This window comes from Meleagris gallopavo, chromosome 1 (genome assembly GCF_905368555.1).
Source record: "Meleagris gallopavo chromosome 1, MGAL_WU_HG_1.1, whole genome shotgun sequence".
Taxonomy (NCBI): Eukaryota; Metazoa; Chordata; class Aves; order Galliformes; family Phasianidae; genus Meleagris; species Meleagris gallopavo.
The window spans coordinates 42,451,250-42,464,359 of record NC_139404.1 but is presented as its reverse complement, the minus strand read 5'-3'; the positions used below and the strand labels follow the sequence as shown (position 1 = coordinate 42,464,359).

General features: G+C 42.2%; 1 protein-coding gene and 1 long non-coding RNA gene across 4 annotated transcripts in view; one reads left to right on the top strand and one right to left on the bottom strand.

Moving 5' to 3' along the window:
- LOC146545264 (uncharacterized) overlaps positions 1 to 5,232 on the bottom strand; it is a 61,995-nt gene extending 56,763 nt beyond the window's left edge. The window contains exon 1 of the long non-coding RNA XR_014882941.1: positions 4,627 to 5,232. This is a non-coding gene — a long non-coding RNA (uncharacterized LOC146545264). The remainder of the gene's footprint in view (positions 1 to 4,626) is intronic.
- The window catches only part of KITLG (KIT ligand), a 54,346-nt gene continuing 45,303 nt past the window's right edge, over positions 4,068 to 13,110 (top strand). For all 3 annotated transcript variants that reach the window (XM_019613664.3, XM_085222536.1, XM_010708899.4), the window contains exon 1: positions 4,068 to 4,368. In XM_019613664.3, coding sequence (XP_019469209.1) covers positions 4,354 to 4,368 — 15 coding nt within the window. In that variant the 5' untranslated portion in view covers positions 4,068 to 4,353. The remainder of the gene's footprint in view (positions 4,369 to 13,110) is intronic.

The window sequence follows — 13,110 nt, the reverse complement described above, 5'->3', positions numbered from 1 at the left end:
AAAAGCATGCTAATTAGCCTGCTGTAAAATCCTAATGGTAATAAAACTGCCACTTTATGGAAAGAAAACCAGCAAAGACAACAATGGACAGAAGCAATTTTAGATTTTCAATATAAATCCATCATTTCTTCTCTTTTCTGGGATTCTTTACATGCTTACCTCAGCTCTGCTGGGCAAAGGGGTCTCATACACACAGTCTTACAGCTCCAGCCTCCTTCATCAGCATTTCTTGAACAGATTTCATAGAATCATTAAGGATAGAATAGATCACTAAGCTTATCTAGTCCAACCGTCAACACACCATCATCATGCCCATTAAACCATGTCCCTCAGTGCCACATCTACACGTTTTTTTAACACCTCCAGGGACAATGACTCCACCACCTCCCTGGGTAGCCTGTTCCAGTGCATCACTATTCTTTCTGAGAAGTTTTTCCTAATATCCAACCTGAACCTCTTCTGGAGCAATATGAGGTCATTTCCTCTAGTCCTATCACTAGTCACGTAGGAGAAGAGGCTGACAAGCACCTCACCACAACCTCCTTTCAAGTAGTGGTGAGGTGAGGTCTCCCTAGACCTCCTCATCTCCAGACTAAACAATCCCAGTTCCTTCAGCCACTCCCCATAAGACTTGTGCTCCAGTCCACTCACAAGCTTCATTGCCCTTCTTTGAACATGGTCCAGGTACTCAATGCCTTTCTTGTAGTGAGAGGCCAAAAACTGAACACAGTAGTCAAGGTGTAGCATTTTCAGTGATTTGAAGATACTTAATTCCATTCTTACTCTTCAGTGCTCTCTTTTTTTTTTTTCTTTTTTTTTTTTCCCTGTATCTAAAAGGCATTTGGAGTACAGAATTTTCTTAAACAAACAGCATAATGAGAAACAGAGCTAGCGTTATTTAATAGTTATACTAACCCTTTCCACTCCTCCCTCCTCCCCCCCCCCTTTTTTTTTTAAATTTGGAGATATCTCTATTCATCTAGAAAATTGCATTTACTGCCACTTGTTCTATCAACTAGTCTGCCAGAAGAAGTCATTAAGTAGTAATTTTACCTTAAAACAATGTAATTATCTCCAAAATCCCAGTCCATACTAATATATTATTGACAATCAAACAGTTACATGAAAATGGCAGTCCTCAAATTAATATTTAGAACAAAATTATGTGAAGAAAAAAAATGCAGCTGCACCCTCTGCACTTTCAGTGTGAACTAAGATAAAAGTGGATTCACAGTGGTGTAGGTACCCCTATGGATCTAAGTCTTGGTTGAATCTTTCCCTTACTTAGTCATTAATATAACTGAATAACTACAAAAGTTGTTCCCGCCATTTATATAAAGCACAAAGCATTTATGATGCTTAAAAGAAACTAACAGTCTCTTGGTAAATGTGAAGCAGGAGAAGAAATTCAAAAAGTGTTCTTTGATCCAGTATTAAAGTGAGGTTAGGCTGCATACCTGGTATCTGTGCCAGCTAAAGCCTCAATGCACTCAGGGTATGTAACAGATTAGATGAGATTAGTGTGTTATCTTTGTAATATGTACACACTGTTTTTTGTCCTTAACTTTTCATAGGAGAATTTTTTCAATTTTCCAGACTGTTGTGTTTTTCTTTCTAATTCCACAACACCAGTAGCTGAAAGCTGGATCTGATTTTGCTTATTCCCCAATTCTGGCTGTTCCAATGGTCAGGCTTTTGCCACACTACACGAACTCATTCACAGTGGTGAGCTCATTCTGATGAGCCTCAGCTCCTTCTCATGGCTGGAGCTGTATAAGATGCAGAAGATATTCTAGAAAATTCTAGAATAAACAGCAGTTAGCAGCCATTTCTCACCTGCAGAAGAAGGTGAGACTTCTAGGGAAATGGGAAAGGCTTCATTTGTGCTTCAGTTGTTGCTATTTCCATACACTCAGAACAGAACTCCTTGGGAAGGATAATCCTGTTCAGTGGGTGGAACCAAATCTCATGAAGAGCTGGGATGGCTGGCGCCATTTCCATAGCTTCCCTGTGAAGAAACAGGTTTTCACAGAGCTGTGAAAGGAGTCTGTACTCACCCCTAGGCATTTAGAACTGCAAATGAGGTAAACCATAAAAGACTGTGTGCGGTTTGCAGTTGTACTTTGGAAACCTACCACACAATGCTCTAACAGTCCTTGGCTAACCTGTGTGTACCTGGTAAGTCAACAGCCAGTCCTGTGTTGAAAAAGGGCAAGACTAATAAAAACATGCTTTCTAATGGGTTACGGACATAAGTAATTAATGTGTTTAAACTATTAAACTCTGAATTTCAGAGAAAAGAATTCCCAAATTGCACTGAGGCCAAAGACAACAGTCATATGTATGTGAGTTGTCAGTTTAAAGGATAGGATGAAAAGAACATTCATCCTTTATAACTGGGCTTGGATAAACACAGGGGCAGGTTCAAGAACTCAACCTAGGGATCGACAGAAGAGCTGCAGGATGAGCAGATGATAAAAGGAACCTGTAGGGCTCAGAAGTCTTGCCCTGTTTGCACTGCAGGATTATGTGGGGCAGCCATTTCAGCCTTCCTGCCATAAGTAATGATGGACAGAGTTCCAGGAAGGGAGAAACCAGAGGTATTCTCGATAAGGTGACTGCTACCTCAGGCTGCTCTTTCACACTTTCCAGTGCTTCTCATCAGGAGACTAAACCTGACATCTGTTCTCAGAAGGAAATATGCTGTAACATTTTAATTTCCTGGCCCTATTTGCTAAAGGGCATTATGGCGAAAGTAGCATTGGTTAATCAGTGCTAGGTGAGATACAAAATATCCTTTCACAGAGTTCTTTCACTTAAGAGCTTCCTCCCTTTCACTGCTTGTCTAGTGCTTGAATCACAGCCATTCAGAGGCAGAAGGGCACATGTAACCATAAAGCTGTGAAGGTAAAACAGAAACTACAAGGTAATTCAGATTGGCAATCAATAAGAAAAGGGAAAACTACAGAATTCACCTGTATGCTCTAAATGAAGGCCATTATCCCATTATTCTGGATTGGATGCAGAGGCACAGAGATGTTTCTCTGGCTGCACTGACACCTAAAGACATAGTGGAGCTGAGCCTTAACAGCACATCTTTCCACTGATCCTTTGAAAAATTATCATTTATTCCATGTTAAAACCGGAGGAGCTTTTCTAGTGAAACACCTCACTGTGCATTCTGATAGCAGTCTGATCTTTAAGAGATGATTGTCACTGTGACAGACTGTCCCTTCTTCATTCAATCTTTGATCCTCACTAGGGATTGCTGTCTCAGTAAGTGGCAGTTCTTCACCTGTCTTATCCGTGTAATGCACGCTCACAGTTCAGTCTGTGCAGACGCTGCTTTCCCACAGGTAAAGCTACTGTGAATTTACACATTACACACATTCTAATAGTACAACACCTGCAGGACCACCTTTACGCAAGCATTAGGAGGCACTGCTCAACAACTTTTGTGGCTGGCGCAGGTAGAAACAGTTCCGATGCTTTCCTTTCGTTCAAGCGTTCGGTGCTTGGGTTGTGTGCCACAGCAGGAAGTACCGCAAAGGGAATTGCCAGCCCGGAATCTCTGCCAGGAGCTGCAGCGCGGTGCCCTGGCACGGAGCCGCAGGGAGCGCTGCCAGCCCCACGGGGCCTCCGCCGCCCTGCCCTGCCCTGCCCGCCCCCGCCGCGGGGCTGCGGCCCGACCCCAGCGCCCGGCTCACCGCGCGCGGCCGGACGGCGCCGGGTGCTCCTCACGGCTGCCGCCGAGGGTCGCCTCTAGCCGCGGGTCGAGCCCCCCACGCTCCCGGGCCAGCACCGGGCGCCCCTCTCCACCGCCGAGGGGCGCCCGAAGGCGGCGGGGTGAGTCCCAGCGGCCCCGCCCGCAGCCCTGCCCGCCGCTCTCCCGCCAGCCCGCGGCGGCCGGGCCGGGCGCGCTTCGCTCCCTCCCGCAGTGGGAAGGGACAGGCCGGGCCGGTTCCTGCCTTCTAACTTCCCCAGAGTTTGCTCGGGTTTCCCCCTCCCCGCGGGACCCGCCTCGGCTCCGAGTGCTTCAGGAGGGAGGGAGGGAGGGGAACGAAGGGAGGGGGGGTGGGAGGGGAAAGGCGTGTCTTGCCGGGGCTGCCGCTGCCGCCGCTGCCGCCGCTGCCAGAGGCAGATCCGAGATATAAAAGACCTGGCCGGACGCCGGCCGCCGCTCTAGTCCGTGCCGTGGCGAGAGGCCCGCAGCGGAGCGACAGCAGCTCGGGGCTGGCCGAGGGCAACCCCAATGCGTGGACTATCTGCCGCTGCAGCATGCTGGAGCTACAGTTCAGCTGAAGGGAGTTTGCACACGGCCGGCTGGGCTGGACTGCAGCGCTGCCGTTCCTTATGAAGAAGGCACAAGTGAGTGCGGTCGGGGGCGGCGGGCGCGGGGCTGCCGGGCGGGGGCCGCCGGAGGTACCTGCGGGCGGGGCGCGGCGCGGCGAGCGCTCCCGGCTGTGCCCGCGCCTCGGGGCGGCTATCAGCCATCCGAAGGCTACGGCCGCCGGGCGTGGGGCGGGAGGGAAAGCACGGCTCCCGGCCTTCAGGTGAGCCGCCGCGCTGCGAAGCGGTCCCAAGGAGGAAAATAATCATCATTATAATAATAATTTAAAAAATTACCTTCGGGTCTTGTCCTCGGCTCTCGCAGAGCGTGGAAAAGTTCCAGCAAGCGGGTCGGATCAGCTTCTTTGCCTTTGGGAGTCTCGGGAGGCACTTGGAAAAATAATAAATCAGTTGCTTGCGTTACGCGTGGGCTACGCGGACCGGGTGTGAAAACGCAGAATGATCCTAGGCAGGAGCGCTGAAGCCGCACCGGGTCGGTGCTGGAGGTTGCCGCCGGCATTCCTCCCTCGCCCTCCTCACTCTGCCGGGAAGAACTGCCGGTGTGCCCTTGCAGCGTTTGTGCCACTATTTATTTATCCAAGTTCTGTGCAGATTACAACTCCTGTGAGTATTTTGAAAGCAAGGCTAGGGGCAGGCGTCAGTGAAAAAGAGTGGAAAAATTATCTCGTAACAAGAAGCGGCTGGGGGAAACTCTAAAAACTTTATTGCATGGCTCTGCAAGGTGCCCGTGCCCTCCGCCCGAACCCATCTCGCTGGGAGTCGGGGCCGCTCTGTGTTGCGGCGGAGCTCGGAGGGTGCTGTGCAGACCCGCACACGGAGCGGATCCGGCGCTGGGGCTTCTGCCTCCCCGCCCCCGTTCTTCAGAAGCAAGATATGCCTTCCTTGTCTCTTGGCGATTGCCGCATCCCCCCCACACTGGCAGCCCGAGGACTTCAGCATGCAGCCATTGGAAAAGGCATAAAAATTTAAAATGGGGAAGCGCCTTACTAAAGTCTTTTGGACAGTTAAATACTTTTTCAAGGAGTAACAGAAACTAGGAAGAGTTCTTTTTGAAATGTTTAAGTGTCAGCTAGCCAAAGCGCTGGAGAATGGACCCGTGCCTCAGGAGGTATTAATTGCTGACTGTTAATTTTTGTGATGCTGAAATACAGTGAGATATTATCCAAAATGATCAGTTCTGAATTCTAACAGTGTATCTCCACTGCTGATGTTCCCTTTAAATGACTAGAGGCGCCTTTCACCTCCAAACTCTTGTTTCAGATCTTCTACACAAGCTTGGTTCAATATGCTGAAGAGATTAATAATTGGGAAGGGTCTCTTACTGAACTGTAAGAGATGTGTGTGCAGAGCTGTATGTGTTCAGTTGATATTGGAGTAGCAATGAAGTTGTAAGATGTTATCACAGCCCACAGAAACGTGTGCTGAGCTGTTTCTTCAGAGAAGGAAAAAGCTGTTCAGCAATCAAGCAGAGATTTACAAGTGCAAGCAGTCAAGCGTTTCATTTCCTATGAACTGTAAACTTCTAAAACCAGCAGAGTAGTGGAACGACTTCTTGTCATGGTGGTGAAGCATCTGTCAGCCTTCAAGCAGTAACGCTTCCTGCTTTTTGGAGACACTAACAGACTCTTAGCTTTCTAAAGGATCATTTCTTTCATTTTAAGGATTAGCAGACAAACGTGATACCAAACCATTAATCATTCCATGGGATCAGAACAGAGATACTTCAAAGAAGACTTTAAATTAAAACCGTGAAGATCCTTGTGCAAAGAGAGAGCAAGTGGTGTGGATACAAGGAGGAGGACGTAAGCACATCGTGACACTCAGCACATTAGAGTGAACTTTAATCTTTATGCTCTCCTATGGCTACTTTTCCCAGTGTCTGGACTGACAGCTGTCATAGAGAAGAGAATAGGATTGGAAAGCAAGAAAAGAAGTTAACATTTCTTAACAAAAATCCTGTATTTGACTTAACAGAGAAAGTAAGAACTGCTACCTAATTGAGCCTTGAAGATACTCAGCAATATCTGGGTAGTGCTTAAAATAAATCGAGGATTTGGTGTTAAATGTTGTGTTTTATGGGCACAGTATGTAGCTGTAGGAGCAACCAAGTCACACGTCAGTGCAGCTGAAGTGCTGAAAGAGAGGAGCCTTGCTGAACACTAGAAGTGAATAGGTTGATCAGTTTATTTACGCCAGTCTCAGCCTGACAGACATGGGGAACTGCAGAAGCATGTTCCCCAGTAGTGTCAGTTCTAGAAGGATCATTTCTAAAACTGTACAGTTTAAGTATATAAACCCTTGATTTAAATGTACCAGCATCCCCTTGATATATATATTAATATATATACTATATTAATCATATTTCTAAGAGTGTGACCACCTATATATATATATAAATAATATATAAATATATAAAATATATATGTATATATATATAAAAGTGGTCATACTCTTAGAAATATTATTAAACATTTAGAGTCCAGTCATACAAATCCTTTTTCAATGGACTGTTTCCATGCATTAATCTTATTGAAGGATTACTTGTATGAGAGGATTTGCAGGGTATATACTTAGTAATTAAAACTATTATCGGAAGTCAATTTGTCATTATGCGTGCCACTATTGCAGCACATAAAATACCACTGATGTCTGGATAGCTTTTTACATTTGGGATAAAAAAAAAAAGGTGACGGAAACTGCTGTGATACAATCTTGTAGAAACATGTAGCAGATTAGATTTCCCTATTCTTTGTTTTACTTGAAGACAATCTAAATAAGATTAAGTTACTGAGAAATGTGCTGCAAGGAGGGGTCAAGCATGGGGCTAACTCAGGCAGCTTTTGTTGTTACGAACTGCTTGATATTTGGTTTGGGCACTTGATCTTTAGCTGTGGGTTAGATGCACAACCTCTCCGAAACATCAGTATTAGAAGAGCCTTAGATCTCAGCTCATCTCTTTCCCTTTGAATGTGTGTGCTATTGCAGTAGTTAAATGACCTCCTGAAGTTGTCCTGTCGGGAGTACATTTGTGTCAGGGAACTGGGAGCCTCTGTAGTGATTATTATAAAACAGTACCTGAAAGAAGTGTTATTATGTGAATTGCCTGTTCCTGTCTGATATCGGCAGGCTACAATAGAAATGCAAAGCAGGTATTGATTCATTTGTGCAAGCTTACAGAAACATTATTTTAGTGGAAAGTATAAGCTCTGATCTCTAATCTTTCTTGCTCATTCTGTAAGAAAATGAATACGAGGCACTATAAGACACTCACAGCTCATGGTAGGCATAGATCTGCTACTCATTGCGTAGGTAAATAAGCTTGCTGGAACCAGGAATATGTTGTGCTATTCACTTTGAGTAATGAACTAAGTAAAGGCTCTTTCCTCTTTTCTCTGGTTTTCATTCTGTTTATGGGAGGCTGTTTTGTGAATACAGCAGCTGGAGAGGACATCTTAGATGGTTTATTCTCTATGAACTGTCATCTGGAGAATAAACAGCTGATAACCCATAAGACTCAAAGCCAGGGGAATATTTTGTGAGGCATTTGGTGATTTGTTTCTTTTCCTTTGCCTTCTTGCATCATGTGTCTTCTAGCTTTTATCCCTCTGAACTATGCAGCACTTGGCTTTGTAGTTTAGACTGAGGCCTCTAGCCCAATCTGTTCCCGACTTGGTTCTGCCATTGCACAAAAATACAATTTCTCCTTTTGTGCAAGAAATTTCAGGCGTTCAGGTACAGCTCTGCTAGCTGACAGTGTCATTCTCCAAGTTTTGTTATGCGACTTAATGGTATGCTGGCTCATGTAATCGCCATATTGTATGCGAGTTAAGAATTGGCAAGGCACAGCCCTTGGCTTAGGGTGGGCAATGCTCAGTATGCAGTATGTAAACACAACACCCATTTATTTGAAGCAAGGCAAGAAAAATCTCCCTATGTAATTCCATTTGAGTGGTGTGGGAGCTGACAGATGAAAACGAAAGCATTTGTTCTCTCCCTGGCCTTCGGTATGCCAACCCTGAAACTCATCAGCCTTTTAAACATATTGCAAGTCCTTGTTTCTCTTTTCTATGTGCTTGTGGAAAAAAGGAGATGGACCGATGTAAGGTGAGTGGAGAGGGGTTAGTGCTCCTCTTTGTTTTGGTGGATCGTCCATGTTTGCACTGTGTCTCACGTAATACGGAAATCTACAAAAGCAATGTTCAGAAGTATTATCAGTGCTGAAATGAGTGACTGCTGGAAGGCCATAAAATATGGATTTTTTTTGCTAGATGTTTTTAATTCTTTACAATTGTAAATAGTATCAAAGGTTTATTAGTATGAGACTGAAAACTGAAAATATGTTACAGTTAAGAGGTAGTGTTAGGTATTTTATTTGATTAGAACCAGTAGTATGCATAATAACTTTGGTTAATGAAAGTAGGTATGCTAATGAAGACATTGTTTCTTCCATATGTCTAAATAAAAGCCAGCTAAGGAATTTGGATTAATGACAACTTTGGATCAAAATAAATGATAAATGATCCTCTAATTTTATATTGTTATCTAATAATCACTAAATGATACTTTTTTTTCTGTTTAAACAATGCTTAAATCATACCAGGTAGATGGATGGGATAACCATTTTAAACTGTTTAGGAATTTTCTTCTTTATACATATTCTTGTGTTGTTGCTGTGCAAAGCAGACTTAAGTTTAGTGCAAGGTAAAAATATCAAGTTTTTGATGTTACTGCTGGTATTCTCTAGTGAAGGCCCTTGTAGTACTCAATCTTAGTACCGTGGCTTGGAGTACACTGTTTTCCAAAGTGGCTAAGTCCTGAGCTTCCAGATATTCTATTAATACTTGAAACCATGCTAGACATGAGACAAAGTGATGCACGCTGAGGGGATGCAGAAAGGCCTTGCAGGCCCAGTTCAGTGCTCTCACAATGATCAGAGCTCCTGAAAGGATCTCTCAATCAGGTCTACTGTATTCCTCTAGACCTACATCTTCACTACTGTTGAGTCTGTAAATATGTAGGAACTGCTGTATTTTGTTTTTTCTTTTTCTCTTTTCCTCTTCTTTGTTGCTGCAATTCTTAATGGATGGAGAAGGTCAGGTTCAGGAATTACTCTCAAAGTCATATTTAGCCCAACCCTCAGGAGCTGCCTCTTCTCCTATTTGTGGTTCAGTGCTGGTATAAGAGCCATTCACATGGTATTAATATTCTGTTGAAGATTTTCTTGGCTAGGTATCTTGGAATTCTCTTACCCATATTGGCTTCCCACGGGTTTTGGGCAGCAGAGAGGGGAATTAGACTGAGGTGCATGTTGGCAGCCTTGGAGTTGAAGCGGAGCTGAATTGCAGACTTCAGCATAAACTGCTGGTCTATGTTTAGGATGGACTGTCCCAAGAGGATGAATGTGTGGTCTACAGAGACTAACTCTGGGTTTGTGAGCAGTTTTGATTCAATCCAGACAGAAGAAGGCTAATCTAAAATAATTTACCTGAACACGCTTACTGGAGTGAGATGGACCCAGTCCGTCTTTCTTGGATAGGAGCTCAAGTCTTTAAGGAGACTCTGACTAGCCAGTCTGTCTTGTTGAAGTTGTTCTACTTTGTATAAGCAATTATGCACTGTGCCAGAGGAGGAGGAGGAAAAAAAAAAAGTTCAAACTCTGAATCTGAAGTGTAAGTAAAGTTTTGCTCCAAATCTGAACTAGTCTATGCAATGAAGATTTTAACTCTGATGGGTTAAGTCATAATTTAAGACCAAATTAAGTGAGCTGTTAGGTTTATTTTTTCAGTCTTGAAGTTGGCTGACAGATGAACAAGGAATGTAGGGCGGATTACCTTTTAGGCCATAAGGCTAAATTCACAGTTTGTGAATTATGCCGGCCTCTAAACTTCAATCAGAAAGATTTATGAGTCTGCAAATCAGTGTCTGTAAACATCAATTGTCAGTCCTCTCTCTTTGTGTAACTTGGTGTTTCTAAGGGTGGCCATCCCTGTGCCTGAACCTAGCCTCAGTACAGTCACATTAACTGTCACAGGGACAATAAAATCTCATCTAGTGTTTTCAGCTGGTATGTTGCTTCTCATTCATCCTGCTCCTGAGCTCCATGGACTTCAGTTCACTGACAGCTTAGCCCACAAATAAATTTAATCCAGTCTTCTCTACCATCTCTTCTTCGAAGTATCTAAAATAGTTTTTAGAAGAACTCCAAGTACAGTTTAAGAATTAACTTACATATAAGAAGTTATTTATTGTATGATGGGACCTAAACCCTGCATTTGCTTTGGCTGGGGTCTTGAATCTCTCTAGTTGATGTGAGCAGGATCACATGCAGTGATAGTCTTCTCCAAAATGAACATCTTTTTGTTTGTTTGTTTGTTTGTTTGTTTGTTTTTTGTTTTTCCTCCCCAGTTGTACCTACTAAAAGTTGGGAAGGAGTCCAAGTATCTCACCACATTTAACCCACGTACTCATGCATGCAGGGGAGATCACACTATACACAAGCAGCTGTACATATAAAGTATTCCTTTTCTGGATGTCAGTTTATGTTTGAGCACAGACTTATTTGCAGTGCAAGTCTAAAGGTGGTGTGAATATTTTCTGCTTAAAATATTTGAAATTCTGCCTGAAGTGTGTGCACAGATGAAGCTGGGGAATGGCCAGGTTCAGCCTAGAATAATTTGTTCAGAAATACAAATACGTAGTTCTTTTACACTAGAGATGCAACCTGTGTGTGAATTCACACCATGCTTTACCACAGAAGAAATGCAGAGGATAAATAAAATATTTTAGAACAACAGAACCTCCTCAGAATAAAGATTTATCTGATCCCTGCACTGGATAATCTTAAACAGTTTTTGTCAACTGGACCTATAGCTTTTTCTTTGTGAGCTTTTGTTCTTGATAATAAAAAGTGGAATTCAGTGACAGATCAAGTTAGTTCTTCATTTTCTGAGGAAGAAATTAATAATTTGTTTTCCCTTTCAAAAAGTCGTGGGTTTCAAAAGTCAAGGGTCTGAAAAATAAATAAATTTTTTTTCAACGTGGAAAGATGAGAAAAATAATATAAATTTTTCTTAGCTACATTCTACTTGTCAGTAAGTAGGAAACCAGTATGTCTTCCATCTTTGTTTGCAGCATCATACATTATCTCTGATGGATTTATAGATCTCTTTGCTAACACTCTAATTACTTTTGATTTTTTTTTTTTTTTTTTTTTTCTGGCAGTATAAGTCATATTGTAAAACTGTTTTTTGCATGTCCTGACAATGTATTTTCATTTGAAACAGAAAATGGACCCTGTATGAATCATACAGCAACTGTCTTTGTAAGAGTTGCTCTTTACAAAAGAATGAACTTGCAATATGTACAGCATATTCTGAAAACTCAGAGTAATGCATTTATGTACAAAGCTCATTATTTTAAAATATATCTGTAAATCTGGAAGTTTTGGGCTGTGTGGGGAATTGGGCTTCCTCCATTTCATGTTGATCTAAAAAATTCCTCTCTTTCCATAGAGATTTTGTAATTGCTTATGAAGTAAGAGTAGGTTGTCAGGATGCCGACATTTTTGGTTGAGCTGAAATATTGGACAGAAGTAAAGAAGTGGGGATTTGGTTGAGGATAAGGCATGATACATTTAATTTAACAATATGCTGCATATGCACAAAATATTTCACTATTGAAAAGAAGTGCCTAGAAGTTTGGGGAGATTAAAATGTACACTTGCTAATGGTTTATGGTAAACAAATCCCAAGCTCCAGACTTCAGATTTCCAGCCTCTATTTGTTAGCTAATTAACTGAACTCAAAATTTGTCTCTTGCATTAAATGTAAGGCAGATAATATTAAGCATTATGTCTTTAAACTGGTATATATCTACACATCAGTTGTTCTTGAAATTTGTTTTTCTTGTACAACATTGAAGCATGCAGGAATAGGAACATTAGTCATCCAAATTAGTTTAGGAAGCTTGTATAACACTGCTTGGCACCCTCTTTCGTTTGGATTAAAAAATATGTTCTTGAATAAACAGAGCTTTTTGGTGGTTATTTTAAAAGGGTAAAAAGATCTCCAATATTCGTAATTGCTGTCTTTTTTAAATTACAGTGTTTCAGCAGTGTGCGATTTGCATTTCCATTCTAATGGCAAAAACTATCAGTGCTGTACTTGATGCAAGTTTAAATAGCTCTGACATGTATTATATTCTTTATTTTCAAGGAAATATGAACATTATTTATGAACCATAAGTTTAAAAACTGTCACTGAAACTGCTTTGATCTTCTTTATTATAATCCCTGGAAAAGAATGTGCTCTAGATGTGCCATGTAGTGTCTAAATCTGTGTCCTTTAAAAATTCTGGCCATGAGCATACTCCGCCCCAAATTTTTTTTTGTACATTTCTTCAGTATTTTTTCCTTTAATAGTGTAAAGCAGGACAGTGAGAGCCCTCTTTTCATGATACCAAAATCAGTGAAAAACTTGTCTTCTAAAATTCAAGGAGGAGTAGATTCCATTCCCAAGCAAGATGGTGTACATCAATTCTTTTCTGCTGCAGATGGAAAAAGAATTTGTCCCCTTCCACATATATGAACGAAATTTCTGGAATTATTTTTCTGTCATCACAGTAATATCACAGTGGTAATATTCCAGCTTCTCTCTCTCCATTCAAACAGAGAACAATGCTAACCTAATTTTTCGGGCACTTTTCCTGGCCTCTGCTGTATCTAAGTCACAGTATTAAGCTATGTTGAGAACTTAACATAAA